Source organism: Nelumbo nucifera, chromosome 6 (genome assembly GCF_055504915.1).
Source record: "Nelumbo nucifera cultivar China Antique chromosome 6, China Antique-T2T, whole genome shotgun sequence".
NCBI classification, from domain to species: Eukaryota; Viridiplantae; Streptophyta; class Magnoliopsida; order Proteales; family Nelumbonaceae; genus Nelumbo; species Nelumbo nucifera.
The window spans coordinates 7,735,258-7,755,069 of NC_142654.1; the positions used below are offsets into that span (position 1 = coordinate 7,735,258).

At 37.0% G+C, this 19,812-nt stretch overlaps 1 protein-coding gene across 1 annotated transcript; it reads left to right on the plus strand.

The window, feature by feature from the left end:
- Window positions 1-4,404: 4,404 nt before the first annotated feature.
- On the plus strand, window positions 4,405-6,706 carry LOC104604545 (protein NUCLEAR FUSION DEFECTIVE 4). Its single transcript, XM_010268923.3, has one exon. It carries the CDS (start codon window positions 4,736-4,738, stop codon window positions 6,503-6,505), a length of 1,770 nt encoding a protein of 589 aa, XP_010267225.1. The 5' UTR covers window positions 4,405-4,735; the 3' UTR covers window positions 6,506-6,706.
- The last annotated feature ends 13,106 nt before the right edge of the window (window positions 6,707-19,812 follow it).

Consider the following 19,812-nt stretch of genomic DNA (forward strand, 5'->3'; position numbering starts at 1 on the left):
ACTGGGTTATTAGCAGGATGATGAACCCAATAAATAGGTATTTAATGGGTTGGGTGAGCCAGATCACGGTTATCCAACCAGAAACCTATTAAATATTAACTTTTGCTATTTAAAGTTTTCTACTTTCCTCTGTCTTCCTTTTTCTCTCTCTGATTCAAAGCCCTAATCTGTCTCAGAATTTGAACATGCAGTCCGAGCTCCTACCATCAGCTCCTTATCTAGAGCTTGCTTTCTATTTGCCCTCTAGGACAGAATTTTCACTCTTCCTTTTTCTTCTATTTCTATTCCTTTTTGCTTGACTTCCGATGGAAGAGTGATCAATGGCAGCCTCTTCATCAAGAGGACAGAGTAGCTTTCTTTTTGATTACCGGAAACCTCAAGCCCAGTAGATTCATCTTGCTCATGCACTTCTTCGACTTGTCATTTTATGGTTATGCAATTATTATTATGTTTTTCATTTCGTATGTATGTTTACAATGTTTGTAATATTTTCTCATAATTTTTGTTATTTTTTGTTTTCTATGTTTGCTTATAATCTTTGTTATATTTTTTTATAATTTTTGTTTTTAAATTTTTTTATGTTTTTATAGTTTTTATATCTTCCTATAATTTTTTTACGTTTTGAATTTTCTATAATTTAAGTTATATTTTTATTTAACTTATGTAATGTATTGGGTAGGTTGGGTTAGGTCAAGGCAGATATGAGTTGAACTCAACTCATTTAATTTTCTCTAAACGGGTTATTAACAGGTTGGTGGGTTAGACGGATTGAGTTGAAACTCAACCCAAACCTGCCTAATTGCCACCCTAGATTGGGTTTGGCTTGGCTTGGGCTACCCTTAGGCATAACCCAAAGCAAACCAGGACCCAAAGTTCAAGGCCAATGGCTAGTTTGAAATTAATTTATGCTTATGCAAAATTATGACTGGCTGCAAGTCAAGCCGGGTTAGGTCAGATTGAGGCCAACCCTAGCTCAACCCTAAGTTATAAACCACCAACCCTAAGCCTAACCCTATCTAAATTCCTCAACCCTAACCCAACCCAACCCAACCTTATTGGCATCCCTTAAAATCTCATAAACTATTTGATATCAAATCTCATATATATTGAGTTAAGACTATAGTTTATTATGAGTTATGACTTATGATAGATTTTTTATGGCCTATAAATATTAGAGAGGAGATAAAGAATAACATATTCAAAAAACATAAAATATGTTTTTAAGGTTTCAGTCTTTTCATTTGGGATTAAGTGAAGTGATTATCTTAAATGAAAGACATGATAGTATATAGTGAGGGCTATACAACTATCATACATCTAAACAAATCAAATGATATATAATATATATAACATATATTTATATATGACATATACTATAGAGACGGATTTGGGTTGGGTTGGATTGACCCCTAACCAACCCGAAATAAAGTTGGATTCATGAATTTCAACCCTAACCTGAGCATCAACTCGACCTAGCCCAACCCGACTTTTTCGGGTTGGGTTTGGGCCAACCCGACCCAAGTTGCAGCCTTAGACAGTGCAAATGATTTGAGTGAAAAATCTGGCTCATTTTTGTTTTAAATTTAAGCTTATACAAATGAAGTAAATTAAGACATGAAGCAAAATAAAGTAAAAGAAAGTCAAACCAAAATTAAGGCATGCACTCCCATGCATTTGTACTAGTGCAAATGAAATAGCACTGCAACCAAACACAGCCTAAGGATTAGTTTGGAAAGAGTACAAATACAAGTATGTGCATTACATACAATACATACAAAATAATATAAAGTACAAGGATTTAGGCTCTTTTGGAAATTGTGCAAATAGATATATATTCACTGCAAAATCTTTCTAAACCTTGTATTTGTATTGTACATATTTGTATTTGCACTCTTTTTGAAGGAAAAAAAAAACTTCGTATTCTAAACTTGGATATGCTATTAAATTGCATTTTTTGAATAAATTTTCAAAATTACACAAATGTAATAAAATTTCTAAAATTTTCATAAAATTACATTTTGGAAAATCAAAGATGATTTAATGTACTTTTAGAAATTTACCATGTGTATATCATTTTGATCAATTTTGTCATCAAATTTAATATTGGACTGATGGGGCTTGGGTGCCTTGCCTTGAACTGGCCTAACACTAGAGATGGGGTGGGGAAAATTCAAGGATTCCCTATCCTTGATGAAGAGTGGGTGCCTTGCCCTGAACTTGTCCGACACTGAGGACAAGGCGGGAAAAATCGAGGATTCCCCACCCCTAACGGGGAGTGGGTGCCTTTCCCTAAACCCGCTTGACCCCGTGGGATGAGGACAAGATGGGGTAGAGTGTATTGACTATGGAGTGGGGACAAGGATGGGGTGCCCCACCCCATTGTCATTCCTATATAATTGTTAATTATTATTGAAATAAATAAAAATGTTAGCTTTTGTAATTATTTTTATTTTTTTAAAGTCAATCAAAATTTCATTTAAAAATAATGAAAATAATAACAGTCATACTACAAATGATTAATAAAATTAAATTTATTAAAAATATTTATTCATATTAAATTAAAAATAATTATTTTTAATTTAAAATGAAAATGTAATTATTAAAATGTTAAATATTAACAATAACCTGGATACTTTTAATTAATTAACAACAAATTTTGATTATTAATTTATCAATTAATCAACAGTATATAAAATTATTCAGTCATCCAAAATTTCCCATACATCACACGGGTTCCCGCTAGTTCAATATATAGTCTTACAATCACATAATCATATTAATCATTTTTTATAAAATTGTTACTGGGGCCAGCTCCAGTCTATTGAAGTTGTGATAGGGTCTATGAGACATTGAGACTATAACAAAATTAATGAATTTGTTCATTCATCTTGAACTTCTTACCAAGCATTCTTCTTGCATTCACAAGACTGTCTCTCCCTTTTATCATGGACCATTCTTCTGTTGATGCAGAGCTTCTCAATGAACCAGGGGCCGCTTCATAACTCCTGATGGCTTGGCTGATGCAGACCTATATTAATGAGTTTAATTTTTAAGGAGGTATAGAGATTCTTTAATGGTTGAATTTGAAATTGAGTTGATTATTATAGTTCTGAATATTTTATTTATTTAATTCTTTTAATAGTTTATAATATCACCTATTTATCTGTGCAGATACTTTTTTTAGTAGAGGTCATAAAAATTAAATTTAATAATATAATATTAACTTTTATCTTTATTGTTTAAGTATGTTAGTACTATATAAAATGAATATTAGTCCTAGATTCCACAGAAATCATAAAATAAAAATTAAATTCAAATACTATAGTTAATACTTACACATATGTGCTCCTACACTAGTAGATAAGAAGACAAAGCATTGTTTAGCCACTTCAGCTGTTATCAAACCACTTCCAAGAGCAAGGCTAACAAATAACGATCAATGCAAACACAAGTAAGTGGGACCCATGAAAAAGAAATAAAAACCCTTTCTGTTTCAGGATCCATTGTTTGGTTTATGCTTTCAGGAATAGTATTATTATTTGTCAAATGAAATATTTAATCTATTAAATTCCTTAATTACTGAGGTGTTAGGAGTGATCATCTTTTAACTGTTTAATCCACCAAAAAATCTTCTAAAAAAGATTTATCAAACAGCACCTTAATTTGGATGTAGGTCATTGGTGAAGCCTCCGCCTCCCCCAGGCCCACTGGCCCGGCCCAAACTAGGGAAAGTCAGGGAACGGGGGTAGTGTGTTGAGGATAGACGTGGATGTAGGTCATTGGTGATTACCTTGGTCCATGTTTTCACAATTGTGCATAAAAAAGGGTACTGATATAGCAAGAGGATGCCCTGTTTTTGACTTGATCACATCCTCCTCTTATCCAGCCGGATTATTAGAAACTGAACCCCCCCCCCCCCCCCACCCCACCCCACCCACCCTCTTCCACTGACATGTTCTCCTCGTAACCTTTCCATGATTCTATCCGAAAGAAAGACGAATGTTTGAAAATCTAATCCACTTTTGTTTCTTTACATGGATTGCCAGGTGTATATTTTTTCTGCCTTCAGATCGGAATCCAAGAGGATGTCATTTTTTCACATTTGAAAACCTAATCCACTGTTGAAGTGCTCCCCTCAGTCTTTAGTGGCAGGGCCTACTCCTGGAAGTGCGTACCTCTCCTTTAAATCCTATTCACTGATCACTATATTTTGCCACATGGGTTGGCACTTTTCAGCCTTGAGATTGGTATCTTATTCATATGCTCCCTTCACCGGTAAAATGCTGCCCATCATGATCATCTGATTGCAATCCATTATGGGCCAATTAAATTAATTGGTGGAACTGAATACTCAGTAGTCAAATTGAGTTTCAGACCGTAAGGAATTCACCAAAGTCGTTATCCAAACACAAAGAACTGAAGTACACTACTTATCCGATTAATCCATTTACAATTGTGTGTTTAATGAACTTCCTCTTTACAAAAAAAAAAAAAAAAGTCTAACCCATCTCATTAAGAGGAGTCTCTACTCTCTACTCTCTACTCTCCGATATTTCCCTTTCTTCAAAGTTTTATCTTCTCTTTTGTGCTATAAATAGCTTTCCCACCCTCAACTCTAACAGAAAAAGAACAAACCCCATAGCTGTTCCTGTAAGGGTTCTAATCTTATAACGACCCCACCGTCTACTGAAAACCCCTTCAATTCCTTGCGATTCTTCGGAGAGAAAGAAAAGAAATGGCATCGGCAGAGATGATCACTGTTAGAGGCCAAGGTGGTGGTTTTCTGCTACATTTGATCCGGGGCCGATGGTTCATGGTGTTCGCCTCCTTCTGGATCATGGCCGGTGCTGGAGCTACTTACCTCTTCGGTATCTACTCCAAAGATATTAAAGCATCTCTTGGGTACGACCAGTCCACCCTTAATTTGCTGGGCTTCTGCAAGGACCTTGGCGCTAATGTTGGCGTCCTCTCTGGCTTGATTGCGGAGGTGACGCCCACATGGTTCGTGCTATTAGTCGGTTCAGCCATGAATTTTGCTGGCTACTTCATGATATGGCTCGCTGTCACCGGCAGGATCGCCAAGCCGCAAGTGTGGCAGATGTGCCTGTACATCTGCATCGGTGCCAATTCACAGAATTTCGCAAACACTGGTTCGCTTGTTACCTGTGTCAAGAACTTCCCTGAGAGCCGAGGCATCATGTTAGGTCTGATGAAGGGGTTCGTCGGCCTCAGCGGAGCCGTCATGACGCAGCTTTACCTTGCCATTTACGGGAACGACTCCAAATCTCTTATCCTCCTCATTGGGTGGCTGCCGGCCCTGATATCATTCATCTTCGTTTACTCGATCCGGGTGATTAAGGTTGTCAGACAGCCCAATGAGGTTAAGGTCTTCTACCACTTCCTCTATGTATCGATCGCACTGGCTTTGTTTCTCATGGTCATGACGATCCTTCAGAAACAATTTGTTTTCTCCCACGCCTTGTACTGTGTGAGTGCTACTATTGTTTGTGTACTGCTTTTTGTGCCCCTTGCCATTGCAGCTAGAGAAGAGTTCGCCCTAAGGAAGCTAAAGAATCAACCTCCAACAGAGGTCACCGTCGAGAAACCTCCGGTCGTGGAGGAATCAAAGCCGGCGGCATTGCCGTCAAATTCTTCCACCCAGTTAGAAGAAAAGCCCAAGGGTTCTTTCCTCTCAAGCATTTTCAAGAGGCCAGAAAGAGGTGAAGATTACACCATCTTGCAAGCGCTCCTGAGCATTGATATGTTGATTCTGTTCATGGCGACGCTGTGTGGGCTCGGTTGCAGTCTGACGGCAGTGGACAACCTGGGTCAGATAGGAGAGTCACTGGGCTACCCCACCCGTGTTATAAGCTCCTTTGTGTCACTGGTGAGCATTTGGAATTACAGTGGCAGAGTGTTTGCAGGTTTCCTCTCCGAATACTTGATTAGGCTGAGATTTCCTCGAACACTTATGTTGACGCTCGTCCTTCTCTTATCTGCTGTTGGTTACCTCATCATCGCCCTCCCTTTCCCCGGCTCCGTCTACATCGCGTCGGTGATCATCGGCTTCTGTTTCGGTGCACAACTGACGCTCCTGTTTGCCATCATATCCGAGCTCTTTGGCCTGAAATACTACTCAACATTGTTCAACTGTGGCCAATTGGCTAGCCCCCTTGGGTCTTACATACTGAACGTAAAGGTGGCCGGACTCTTGTATGACAGGGAGGCATTGAAGCAGCTTGCAGCTAAGGGCCTCACCAGATCATCAGTGAAGGAACTGACTTGCATTGGGAACCAATGCTACAGGTCTACATTTCTTGTACTAACAGGGGCATCACTGGTCGGAGCTCTTATTTCATTTATTTTGGTATTGAGAACACGGGAGTTCTACAAAGGAGACATCTATAAGAAGTACAGGGAGGAGGCCAAATCGGCGGAGACACAGATGGCTGTTTCCTCTGTGAACGGAGAACAAGGCTTAAAGGAGAAAGCTGTAGACAGGTAGACATGAGTTTGGAGGAGAAGAGGGAAGTGGGCACATGGAGTTGCAGTTACAGAGGAGAAAAAAAAAACAAAAAACAAAAAACAAAACTATTTTGGTTTCTTTTAGCTTTTTGACTTATTTTTCTATTGAGAAGAAAGTGATGGAAATTATAATTTGTAGTTGGCCCCAATTTGCAAAGGAAAACAACTTTTTTTTTTCTCTTGTTTGGAATTCAGTCAAGGCCTCACGGGTTGTATGGTTGGACTGACAGATGTTTTTGACTGTTTCTGAGTTTTTTTGGTGGCACACACCAAGGATCATATATCAATTATCATTTTAACTACTAAAATAATCTTCACATGGGATGGAGCATGGACTGTGAGAATGACTCCTTTTCTGATTGGATTGGAGAAGAGAGTCAATTCATCCAAGCAAAGCCACCAAGTAAGACAGAAACTTGATACTGGGAAGGAGAAGATGAACTCAGAGATCTCTTGCTTAGAAAGCAAATCGATGCTTTCCTTCTTCATTTGTATTTGGTAGTATTATTATCCAACTTGTCCGGTAGCACATATAAAGAGGCAATTTTTAATTAATGGATCCTGGTAGATAAATTAATGCTATATTTAAAATTTCAAATAATTCATATTCAAATAAACTAAGGCTCTGTTTTGATATTCTTTTGCTTTTGAGCTTTGAGCTGTAGAAAACAAAATTGAGCCAAACAGCTTGTGTTTTGGTAAGTGTTACTTTTGTAAACACTATAACCCGAAGTCAAGGAAGATACTTTTAAACCCCCAAAGCTTAAAATTAGTGCTTTATGATTTTGGGCTTTAAAAGCACAAACTTTGAAGCTTATCCAAACACAATTTAAATAGTTCATCTTGGGATCTAGTCAGATTTTGTATGCAGGTACTTCCAGTTCATGCTTGGTTAACTCGATATATCAAGATAAACACTGATGCAGGTGCCATTAAAAATGAAAGTTTTTTCCTTTAGTTTCTGGGTGAATTTTTGCTGGCTGCAGTAGGTGGCTTTTTTTCTTTTATTCCAGAAGTGGAATTTTGGAAGATGAATTTAAAGGGATCCATAAAGAACTTCTGCTTGCCTCACAAATGATGATGGAAGAAAGTAATTATTGAAGCAGATTTTCTAAGTGCCATGTCTGTTATAAATCAGAACCGATCTTTTATTCACTGGTTTTGCTGGGATATTTTTAGATTGTATAGCAGAGACTTGGGATCAAATCCGGGACCGGGGGAATGGGGGATGATGGGCTACCCCCGTTGTGTAGCCCCATGAACCAAACAAAGATCGTAACTATTCTCTGTTTCTTTGTTCCAGAAAATGAGTTGTTGTAAGGCCATGTTTGGTTTGAGAACTCTCGCCCCAATTTTTCTGTTCCACTATTATTTTCTATCAAACCGAAGACAGCCTAAATGTGTTGGATTCAAATCGAAATATTTCTCATGGTGCAACACCGACACGTAGAAGAATGATGTAGCGAGTGGAACTGCTAAAATTTAAAAGTTTTAATAGAAAGACAAAAGGCACCAGCTTTAAACACATCACATGGGTCCGGGTAAGCACAATGAGTGAGAACGTAACAGCGGTGTGATACATGTTCTAGTTAGTGTCTTTCATCCAAATATTTTTGTTTGTGTTAGATAGAAATTATCTATTATTTTATTATTTTTGTCAAAATAATTAAAAATAAAAATAATGAAAAGAAAAAAACTAAACATGTTGAGAGTTGGGATTCATTTACATTTTCTTTTTTTATTATTTTTTATTTTTAATTATTTTGACAAAAATAATAAAATAATGAATAATTTTTATCTAACGAAACAAAAACATTTGAATGAAAGACACACTAACTAAACATATATCACACAGCTATTATGTACTTACTCATTGTGCTTACCTAAGGTGCCTACTACATCCAGACCCCAAAAGAGGGTGATGTGGGGGAAGGGGAATAGCGCCACAAAAGTCAACTTAAAAATGAATCAGTCTTTTCGATTCTTTCCTTGTTTTATGGGATTTTGAACAATCGACCATCAAACCATTATGTCAAGTTGACACAAGGAGATAAGCAATATTGCATCTTTACCCAATTATAAAGATGAGTAAGAGTTATAGTTCATATATATCAATTTCACACAACACATGCATAAAATGGTAAAAATTTTGATTTAACAATCAATCAAATTATATATCTAAGAAGAGTTCTCGAATCAAATTAATTACAATGCACTTCCTACTGTTACTACTAACTTTTAAGTAACAAAATTCCGTAGTGTAGACCCTAAGTACTCCATATTGTAGTGACTAATATGACAATTCCTTTTATTTTCTCTACTTCTCTCCAACTTCGTCATCCCTTTTTCAGCCACTTCGAGAATGTTAGCTCTTGCTCGACAGCAATCTCTGATTCTCAAATATCACAATGGAGTGGAGCTCTTCACCTCAGGCTTGAGCCCAAGCCCGGTCCAATCATCGGGCCTAGATTATGAGCCTAGATTTATATAGTCTGAAACACAATTTAGAAATTGGATAAGAAGATTTTTTGTATTTTTTACTCATAAATGACCTCAAAATCCAAAAATGTGGAAGATCTCACTATGGTTTTTACAAAGAGAATAGGAACAAAGAAAAAATAAATTATATATTTGTTTATTATATAAAATATGTTTTTATTATTTAAATATTAAATATTATTAGGTTGGGATAGTAGATAATAAAATTGATTTGTTTATATTAAATGACCCCAAAACCCAAAAATGTGGACGTAAAGAGAATAGAAACAAAGAAAAATATATTATATATTTGTTTATTATATAAAATATATTTTTATTATTTAAAATATTAAGTATTATTAGGTTGGGCTCTGGTCGAGCTTTCTTGAGAAAGCCCAAACCCAAGCCTACGGACCCAATATCATGTCCAAGCCAAGCAAAGGATGCATCAATTCATTGTATTTAAGAACAGGTTCCAAGGGTAGATCCTGGAACCGAATTCAAAACTACCAAGGCTAGAACCAACCATGGAACTAATATTCATTGTGTAGGTTCTAATTCCACCAACCCCTAACTACAAGGTGGGTTCCAGGTTCTACCTTGAAATCGAATCAAACCAAACCGACCCATGCTTATCCCTATGGGCTACCCAGGGCAGATTTTGGTGGACAAAGATCAGTGGATGTGTGAATAGCAGGAAGTATCTGCTCCCAGCTAGACCTGTTCACGGGCCGAGTTTGAGCTTTGGGCCCAGTCCCATTCCAATTTTGACAAAAGCCAAGCCCGAGCCTGACCCATGAACAGGTCTAATCCCAGCCATGTGGGACTGGAACCCCAATTGCAACCATGCCTTCATAGGTAGAAATGCCACCTTGGCATACGCCTTCCTCGTTTGAAACTAGAGCTAGAGTTAAATTTCTTTTTAGTTTGTTTCTGCACTGTGTACAAATTTTTGGTAAAAGGCTTAAACATCCCTTTGAGGTTTTTCATTAATACAAAAGCCTCTCCTCTATTTTCAAATTAGACTAAGACCTCCTCGGTCAGACTAAAGTTTAAGAGAACTATCGGAAAGTCTCTTTTAGCCTTATTAGTTCATCAAATTTTCAAATAGTGGAACACAGCATAGTTTGAGAGAGATACACACTCAAGTAAGACAACAGAGAGATGGCATGCCCACTATTCACCAACTTGTAGCAGATAGGTAGTGAATGGACCCACTCGAAACGGATATTTGATCTTTGGAGAACAGAGATCTCACATAAATTCAAAATCAAAGGATTTCAAGATGAGTTCCTCTAAGATTATGAAGCTCTTCTAGTCCAAGGTGATTATGCTTGCAGGTTGTATGAGTTCTTGCTATTTGCAATCGTTATTACACTGTTTTTTTTTTGAGCTATTTGTGTTGCAGGTTGCAAGAATTTCTCGTGTTCAAATTACATCGAAAATTAAAAAAAAAAATTATAAATTTAAAATAAATTTCTGTTTCTGGGGTTCTGATTTCCAAGCTTTGTGTGAGGTTTCTATTTTCAAGCACTCTGCAGTGCAAGTCTAGAGGTTCTTATTTCAGGGTGCACTTCTACCTTTTTTTTTCTTTCCCTCATCTTCTAACTTTTCCTTCCCCTTTAGTTGAATTGCGACCAGGTGGATAAGATTCCTCGAGTTAAGGGTGTTTGAGGCGATTGCCTGTGTAACCTTCCAAATGAATTAATCGGTCCTAGTTCATTCCTATCTTTTGCTTAACAAATTTGGTTGCAGATCGATCTGATGATATTTCATAACCATTGTCATTTCCCAGAGATATTATAGATATTTCCCACGACAATTAAAATGAATATTGCTGTATATATTATATAATATATGCAGCATACAATCTTAAGTTGCACTATATTAAGAGAAGACACAGAAGGTGCTTGAAAACCAGACCTTTGAATCAAGTAATAGACTCTGTGACTCATTTGGCTCAAAATCAAAGTCATTTAGGCAGTGTTTGGCATTGATGCTGTTTTCTGAGAAAACGAGGTCACATAAGCATTACATCAGAAAATTTCAGAAAACAGCATCTTATTTGGTACCATTTTGCCAGAAAAAAAAAAAAAAAAAAAAAAAAATCTTGCTTCAAACCACATTTTGAAAATTGGGAAGTATGGTCTGAACAAACGTCAAATTCAATATTTTTTCAGAAAACAGCCCGTATCATTGTGGTATCATCTTGGATAATATGACCAATGCTGAAAACTTTTTTACAATACTGGCATCAAATAAATCCAGTGCTGTTTTCCCAAAAGACACCATATGTGACAGCATTATTTCTAAACAAAAAATAAACACTTACAACTCAAACAGACCCTGTTAGGACTTAAACTCTGAATTATCGATTAGTTAGTATGGCAAACAAGAAAATAATTGAGTAATATGTGAATTATAAAGCAAATAATAAGAGCAAAAGAAAGGTAAAGATGGCACCAGATTTACGTGGTTCGGTCAAAGAGACCTACATCCACGGGAGAAGAAATAAAACTTGTTTATTCATGTCTTTGATAAGAGAACTACAAACAGACCACCTTACTAGGGCCGAAATGCCTTTAACAAAGCCTTGAAGCACTCAAAAACATAGATGACTGCTTTGATCTGGTGTGAAAAAACCCTTAATGGCAACAGTGAAAAAGAAGAAAAAATACCGATCCCAAACAGAATAGGAGCAGATCTTGCTAGAAAATGGCGATGGAGTTCTCTCAATCTCTTTAGTTTTCTAATGCTCTCTCTCCATGCACCTACTACCCCCCAGGAGGCACTCCTTTTATAGAAGAAAATAGGAACATGGTCCCTAAAATTCTGGCAAAAAAATGGAGAGGCAGAAGTGGAAGAGTCAAAATAAATGCAGCAGTTTTGGTGGAGTAATGTGACTGTTGAGTCACAGCAGTCATACCAAAAGACAATAGTTATTGTGGCTGTTGAATTCCTTAGCCACACCAAACGTCAACATACCCAGTAGCCAGTACCATTTTTATGATAAAACGGTGCTGAGAACACAGTACCATGCCAAACACCTACTTAGACTCCGAGTTTAGTTTTCAATTTTTCATTGCCTATTATTGTTGATTTATGCGCCATGCGCTGTCTGATGTATTACAATGTTGCATTGTTATTTTGGTAACAAGACATTTTGTGAAAGCTGCGTGGAAGAACCTATATCTATTTTTTCTTTTTTTTACATGGAGGAATCTATGGCTGGTCATCAGATAGGGAGGTATTACTTGTGGTCTCAATTATACTAATTGAGTGGTATTACGTTGTCTTGCGTGAGCCCAACTGCCCAAGGCATCCAAAGTTAGAAATTATGAATTGTGATTGTGAGAAGAGATAAAACGTGTTATGAAAATAAATGTAATATCGCAAATCCCTGTGAACTCCACTCTCAATCTTGAGCGGACCAAATCAGCAAGTTATGTACTTTACTGAAAGGGACCCGTGTGATATACGGGCTGGTGTTAAAATGCCCATATTATATTCAGTTTTTTAATTAAATTGGTTGTGGGTGAGATTAAATAGACCCAAATTTATTTATTTTTTTATTTTTAAAATTAAAAAAAAAAACAAAATTTTAAAAGGATTGGAAAACAACACTAGCAGTATGCGGGCAACTGCATTTAGGATATAGTATAGATAGGTACATGGTGCACCCTTATACTCCAAAATACTCCATGGGATTAGAGGTACAAATCTTTTGAGGGTAAAGGGACTGATATTGATCCAACTCGATCTGGTCCAATATGGATTCATTATAGATGGATCAGGTCTAATCCAATTTGATAAATATCTTGGATTGGACTGCTCTAAATCAATGTCTTATTATACCATCCAACTTGTTCAAATTGGTTTTTAACTCAGGTTACATCCAATCTAAAACATGACCCATTGACACTCCTACTCTTATCTTTTGCCAATGGATCGGATGTTGGTTCAACCCAACCTAGTCCAATATAAATCCATTACAGATGGACTAGGTCTAATCTAATCTTTTAAGTACTTTGGACCATTAAGTCTGGACTGGTCCAATTCAATATGTCTTATTGGATCGTTCAACCTGTTCAACTTGATTTGGTTTGGACGGATCCCGCCCAAACCTGGTCATTAACACCCCTATATACAACTAAGGACTACTCTTAAACAACCCACTGCCGCACAGCAACAAGGAGAACTACGCACAACCAGACTCACAACTGCAAAGAGATAGAAAACATACCACTTTAGACAACATAACCCATCAAGCAAACTAGAAGAAAGACTAACCACAACTAAAACAGTCGGATATTTGATTTGAAGAATTTACATCCATGGGCCCACTCTTTCGAGCTGAGCCCATTCAAATTTTAACAAAATCCCAACCCAGTTCTTCCCAAGTTGCATCCCTACAAAACTTGCCTTGGGAGAGTGAAGGTGGGATTTTATATTATAAATATAATTTATATATTTTATATTTTATATTTATAGACCGAGAAATCGATTTGGCTATAGTCCTTACAATAGGTGCTAAGCATGGGCCAGCCCATTATCACTCCTACTCTAGCCTACTTAAAAAGGCCCATATTAATTTGGGGGTTAGCTAGAGTCTGAATGGTGGTTTGATTGGGGGGAATTGATTTGTCAAGATCATTTACAAAACAAAATATATAATTTTGAGGGTTTGGGGGGAATCACTGATTAGTGATTACTTCAATAAAATTGTTTGGTACAAATACTGTTAATGACGTGATTTAAGAAAAATGTTAACTGCCACCACATTAATGGGCTGTACATAATTGACATCTCATGGAAATTAATTAGGACTAACCCATTCCTCCACTGATTTTTTTGAGGAACCAGTCTTATGAAGTGGGATTTTTCATACCTTTTTAAGGAATTGGTTGATGTGACAATTTTATAAATTGGAATCAACAAATCAATTCCTCCAACCAAACACCCCCGGGAGAGTCTTAAATTTGAGAGGTTTACATGACAAGGCAATCTTCAATGTGGCAGCTTTTACTATCACATTACACAGGATTTCACATGTTCCCCAACTCAGACTTTTTCATTCACTGTGCAGCTTTCAGCCTACCATATAGGCAAAACCAAACACTTTTTATTCATGACACTTGTGAACTTTGAAACTTCAACGGTCTGTGCCCTTTGGGAAAGTTGAAATGAAATGGACAAAACCACCCACAAACGAAAAAGATTGAACTGGACTGTGATGTAAACACATGGCCAGTCGATTCGGTCCAGATGGTCCCTGGCTTGAGTTGTCTGGATTGGTTATGTCATGCCTCCATACGACTCCACTCAAGTAAGATAGCTTCTCTCAACAAGACGACTACATGGTCAAGCCAGAACCCAGAAGGGTTGTCTAACTTGGGTCATGTACTCCAATTTCCACATGACCCATCAGCCCTCTTTGCCACGTTCTACTTGGATCATTATTCAGATGTTTGTCACAGCTTCAACTATGGTCGGCTTGTTCCTGAGATCAGTCCTGTCATAATCAAAGCCTAGCTTCAATTTTGCAGCTCGTGGTCCAAGCTTAAACGAACTCAGCTAATTTTGGGTTCTGGGCCCTTTATAAGCTTGCAAGATTCGGGCCTGAATGAGTCCAACATCTGACAACGAATGTCAGTGAAACAAGCCAAGTTGAATGCGAGTCAGAACTAAGCTAACCGCCTAGGCTCATTAAAAATTTGGGTCCGTGCATCTAATCCAAATTTTCTGAGCACAATCTCAATATTGGCGAAGCTTGGTTATTTCTTGACTTGTTTAATCATTAATGGCCCTAATTAGAATAACCAAACCGAGATGCATATCCAACATATTCCTTTTTAGGTAATCTTTCTTTGCAATATGACCCAAAAAAAAGGGAGAATGACTGATCAGCTCAGTTCAGAATTTTTAATCCCATCATACAGGGGATGAATCCTGAGCATGGATTGATGCCAAATCTATGCGCAGGATGCAGTTCCTAGGGGGGTTATTAGTAGATTATGGGGGTTGTAATTTCAGAATTTTGCATTGGGCTGCAATGTATTTTTCCGAAAAAATTATGGGCTTCTTTATTAAAATAAATTAAGGGTTAAATACTTAAACTACCCCTAAAGTTTAGCAAATAGACAAAATCTTATGTTTGCATAATCACTTAAACTATCCTTATAACTTTTTACAATGGACAACCGTTAGGAACGAATAACGGAAAATTTGAAAAGACAATTTTACCCTTGATTTTTCAAAATGTAATGCCATCTTTGAAAAGCTTCTCCAAATTATGTAGCCTTAACCCAACTTATTTTGGATCAATTCACTCCCACGCCATCTTTGAAGGTTTCTCCCCTCCACTCAACCTGTATTGGCCAACACACCATCTTTGGAGGCTTCTCACCTCCACCCCACTCCCATTCTCTGACCCCTATTTTGTTTATCTTCTTAGTGCACCTCAAGAAACCTCTGTAATTTAGACCTCAGAGAACCAAAACCAGAGCTTCTCAGCTATGGAGAAATAAAAGAGAGACATTTGCTCCTACAGATTTCCTATCTGGTTTATCACAAAACTGTAAATGGAAGCTTCATCACCTCTCTTAGTCCCACAAACCCCACAAGAGAATTCGCAAGCTTCTCCTCATTGAAAAAAAAAAAGGCTTTGTTAGTTCGTTAATGGAGGACACTTCACTTTGCTTTACTTCCTTCAAAGAAGACACTTAGGCCCGTTTAGCATCAATTCTGAGGATTCTCATTCTTAGAATCCTTTCAGAAAAGAATGGATTATGAGAATTTTCATCCTGAGAATCACCAGTTTTATTTGGCACAGTCATTTGATTCCTATTTCTCAAAAATAGAATTACGTTTGGCAACAACAAATTTCTTGAAATCAATTCTTTAACCTATTGATAGATAAAACCATTTCTATTCTAATAAATATAAGTTGAAATAAAATTACATTGCACTCTAATTCGTTTAAAACATTATCAAATACATATAAAAAAAAAGATTTGGAATTTATTTGGAACAGTAAGAACCAAACCAGGAAAAGTTGAGTGCTAACACTTAAGAGAGTTCTTTATTTCTTTGGATAAACACTTAGGATGTCTCCTCACTTTTCTGAGAATTACTATGACCTCCCCTATGTTGACCTAATCCCAAAACCTCCACTGTGAGATGAATTGCATTTGTTTTAACAGAATATATCCAAATGTCTGAAAAGTCATTGTGAGTAACAGGTGAATTACCTTCTTTCTTCAACTCTGGATCAGATAAAATAGTCATTGCAGCTGTTTGTCAAAACCCTCCCTACGAATTTAATTGGGAAACTCTAGCACCCACAGTAAGGTTTGCCCATTATTTGGATACAGCATTGAGATGGTGGTGGACAAGATTGTTGTGCCAAAGATACCCTTTATCTTATATAATGCGATTAAGAACATGGTGAGTGGAAAACTTGGCATAGCCTATGAAAGCATATGGACAACTTGTACAAAGTCTACAAAAGTGAATGCCAACTTAGTTGGGTTGACAATAGGGTGGCATATCTCACTAGATTTATTTCCCAATAAATCTGTCCCGATTTTTTTTTTTGCTTTGCTTTTGAGGTTTTGTATTTGGAAGTTATTCTTGATTTTGAGTATGTATTATTTGAAGGTTTTTGATATTGTTGCAGGTGAATTAATTGAAAACTCTATCAAGTTTATCTTTTTTCTACCCTAAAACATGCTAGAAATTTTGAAACAGGGATTAATTGTTGGGTATCATTCTAGAGGATTTGGTATCATGGTTCTGATGATGATTCTAAGGTCTCTTCATGAGCAACAGTCACTTTATTGGGATCAAGAGGGAACGAAACAAGGAGAAAATAGGGAGTAGAACGAAATCGAGAGAAAAATGACATCTGTAACAGCCCATGCACCTTCAACTTGCAACAATAAAATTTATTGGAATCAAGAGTTCCATACAGTGAGTTGGGAGAGTGACGACAGTGCTAGAGAGGATTGGTGGAGAAAGAACGATTGAAACGATTCCCAGACTGAAAAGCAAAAGAAAAAAAAACAATTGAAACTTGGTTTCAATTTTCAAATGTGGAGAAAACAAACCTGGTTTGAAATATTTACCATGTCGACGGCACTGGAGAGGAGTGGTAGAGAGCCGTTGCAACTTGTAAGAAGATACGAGACAAAATGAGAACGAGAATGAGGATTTAGGTCAAGATGTTTATAACTACCGTAGTACCCTTATTTTCACGTGTGACTCTTGTCACATGTGTTCGTTTTTTAAACAATGACGATGCGAGAATGACTTCAACCGAGAATTCTCATTCTCTGAATCCAGAGAGATTTTTTTACAACAATGAATGGGGCTGGCCGAGGGAGTTTTTCATCCCGTTTCGAAAGAGAAACGGGGGCCAGGGATTTCATCCCTAACGCGATTCTCATTTTCAAAATCGCAAAAATCGCTAGAAACGATTTTTTGGAGTGATGCCAAATAGGGCCTTACTTTATCTCTTAGTCTCTTATCTCAAAGTGAAGGAAGGCTCTGCAGAAACTCAAAGAGAAGTTGTTGACCTCTCAAGGGCTGAATCCATGTGGAATATTCCCCTTTTGGGTGGAGACGAGAAGGCTAATGTAATTCTGTTAAAGTTTCTCCAAGACAGGGATTTCAGGATTTCTGATGCCCTCACCATGTTGGAGAAATGCTTAGCCTAGAGAAAAGACTTCGGTGGAGAGAACATTTGTGATGAGGATTTGGGATTTAAGGAGCTAGAAGGCGTGGTGGCTTAGATGCATGCTTACAACAGAGAAGGCCATCCCATTCGTCATAATTCTTACGGGGTCTTCAAAGATAAGCACCAGTTGGGTTTTGTAATGAAAATTTAAAGAACAATGAAAAGACAAAATTGACTGTAAAAGGGTAGTTTTGAAATTAAGAACAACTATATAACTCACATGACATCACATGCCAACGGATTATAATGGTGCTCACAATTTATTAAAAACTTCCCGAGGCTATAACATTGCACTTAGTTGTATGAAAGTTCTTTTTTTTTTGAAAGTTGTAGTTGTATGAAAGTTCAAAGTTAAATCTAACTATCATATTTCATATATAATTAATACTTATTTACACAGGTGCTTAACATGTGCTCTTACACTAGTCTCTCTCTCAATCTCTTATATACATATATATATATAAAGTTGAATAATTTTTGTCTCTAGGTCATGGGTGAGTGGGTCGACCATTAAATAGAAAAAGTCAATACAAAGGACTGGTATGGGTTTCCTCGAGCACTGTTCGGTTTGTTGCTGTCCTCTAGCCAAAATTGGTGCAATTAGAAGGAATGTGCATACTTGGATAGATACTCCACATTGTATTGAGTGGGATTCCAATTGTACCCAACCAAAGAATTGGAATTGGAATGAGCTGTTTCGATTCCAATCCTAGACTCTTATTCCCTTGAACCAAATGAGCAATTTACCAAAATCAATGGTGAATATTGAACAAAATAGGGAAAAAAGGAGAAAAAAATCCATTTATTGTTTTTTAATCTATTTTCGTATTTCTTAATCAAATAATGAAAAGGTGATAATGGATTCTTCTTCAAGAGACCTTGAAATGGAAAATGACTCAATTGACCCGGATGAATATGGTTAGACTAGGGCTACAAGTCAGGCCAGGTTAGGTTGGGTTGAGGCCAACCCTAAATTCTAAACCCCAATCCTAACCCTAACCCAACCCGACCAACCTAACCCTAACCCTAATCCTAACTAAATTCCTTCAACCCTAACCCAACCCAACCCAACCTGAAGTCAATTTCGGGTTGGGTTGGGCTCGGGTTGGTCCCAACCCAACCTTCTTTCTATCCCTTAAAACCTCATAGAATTTATCGATTTTAGATCTTAACTCAACTTTCACTACATATATTAATACTATGTTTCATTAGTATTTGTTTGTTGATGTTTTTTTTTTTGTTCTTTTAGTACAAAGTTCAGAAAAACAAGTGTTAGAAATGACTATACTTTATTATGATTTATGATCTATGGCTTACGATAAATCTTTCTTGGGCGTCAAACAACATAGAGGAGATAAAGAATAAAATTTTCAAAAAAACATAAAATAATGTTATTAAGGTTTTAGTCTTTCTGATTAGGATTAAGTGAAGTGATTATCTTAAAAGAAATACATGATACTACGTGGTTGGGGGTTGTGCAAATATTTGCATCTAAACAAATCAATGTATGTTATATATTGCATAAAATATATATTAATATATGACATGTACTATAGAGTCAGGTTCGGATTGACTAAGGGGTCAACCCTAACCCAACCAGAAGTAAAGTTGAGTTCATGAATTTCAACTCTAACCCTAACCCGAATATCAACCCAACCCAATTTTTTAGGGTTGGGTTCGGGCCAACCCAGCCCAAGTTGCAGCCTTGGGCCAGACCCATTACCCCGGTTCATTTCCATTGAAGAATGTTTGGACTTTGGACCAAATTTCCATTTTACTTCTTTTTGTGATGCTTGTGTCATTTTCCACCATTACCATGACTTTGTTCAAGACACCAGCTAGCCATATTGAAGGAGACGAAACAGTAAATTCCAAGTCTTTATCTTCCTCTCACAAAATGTCAAAACAATATCCATCATTTTTTTTTCTTCCAAATGGACCCCACAGAGTACCCCACTTTGTTTTATTTTTTCATTTCAGGGGCCGGACTGTAAACTAAACAGAGGATTTGGCCATTTGGGTTAAAAATCAAGAAAAAAACCTTGACCAAGCTTACCGCCAAATTAATCAAA

Bases quoted from the DNA above. Each gene is read 5' to 3' on its own strand.
- LOC104604545 (XM_010268923.3), top strand. From the start codon at position 4,736: ATGGCATCGGCAGAGATGATCACTGTTAGAGGCCAAGGTGGTGGTTTT.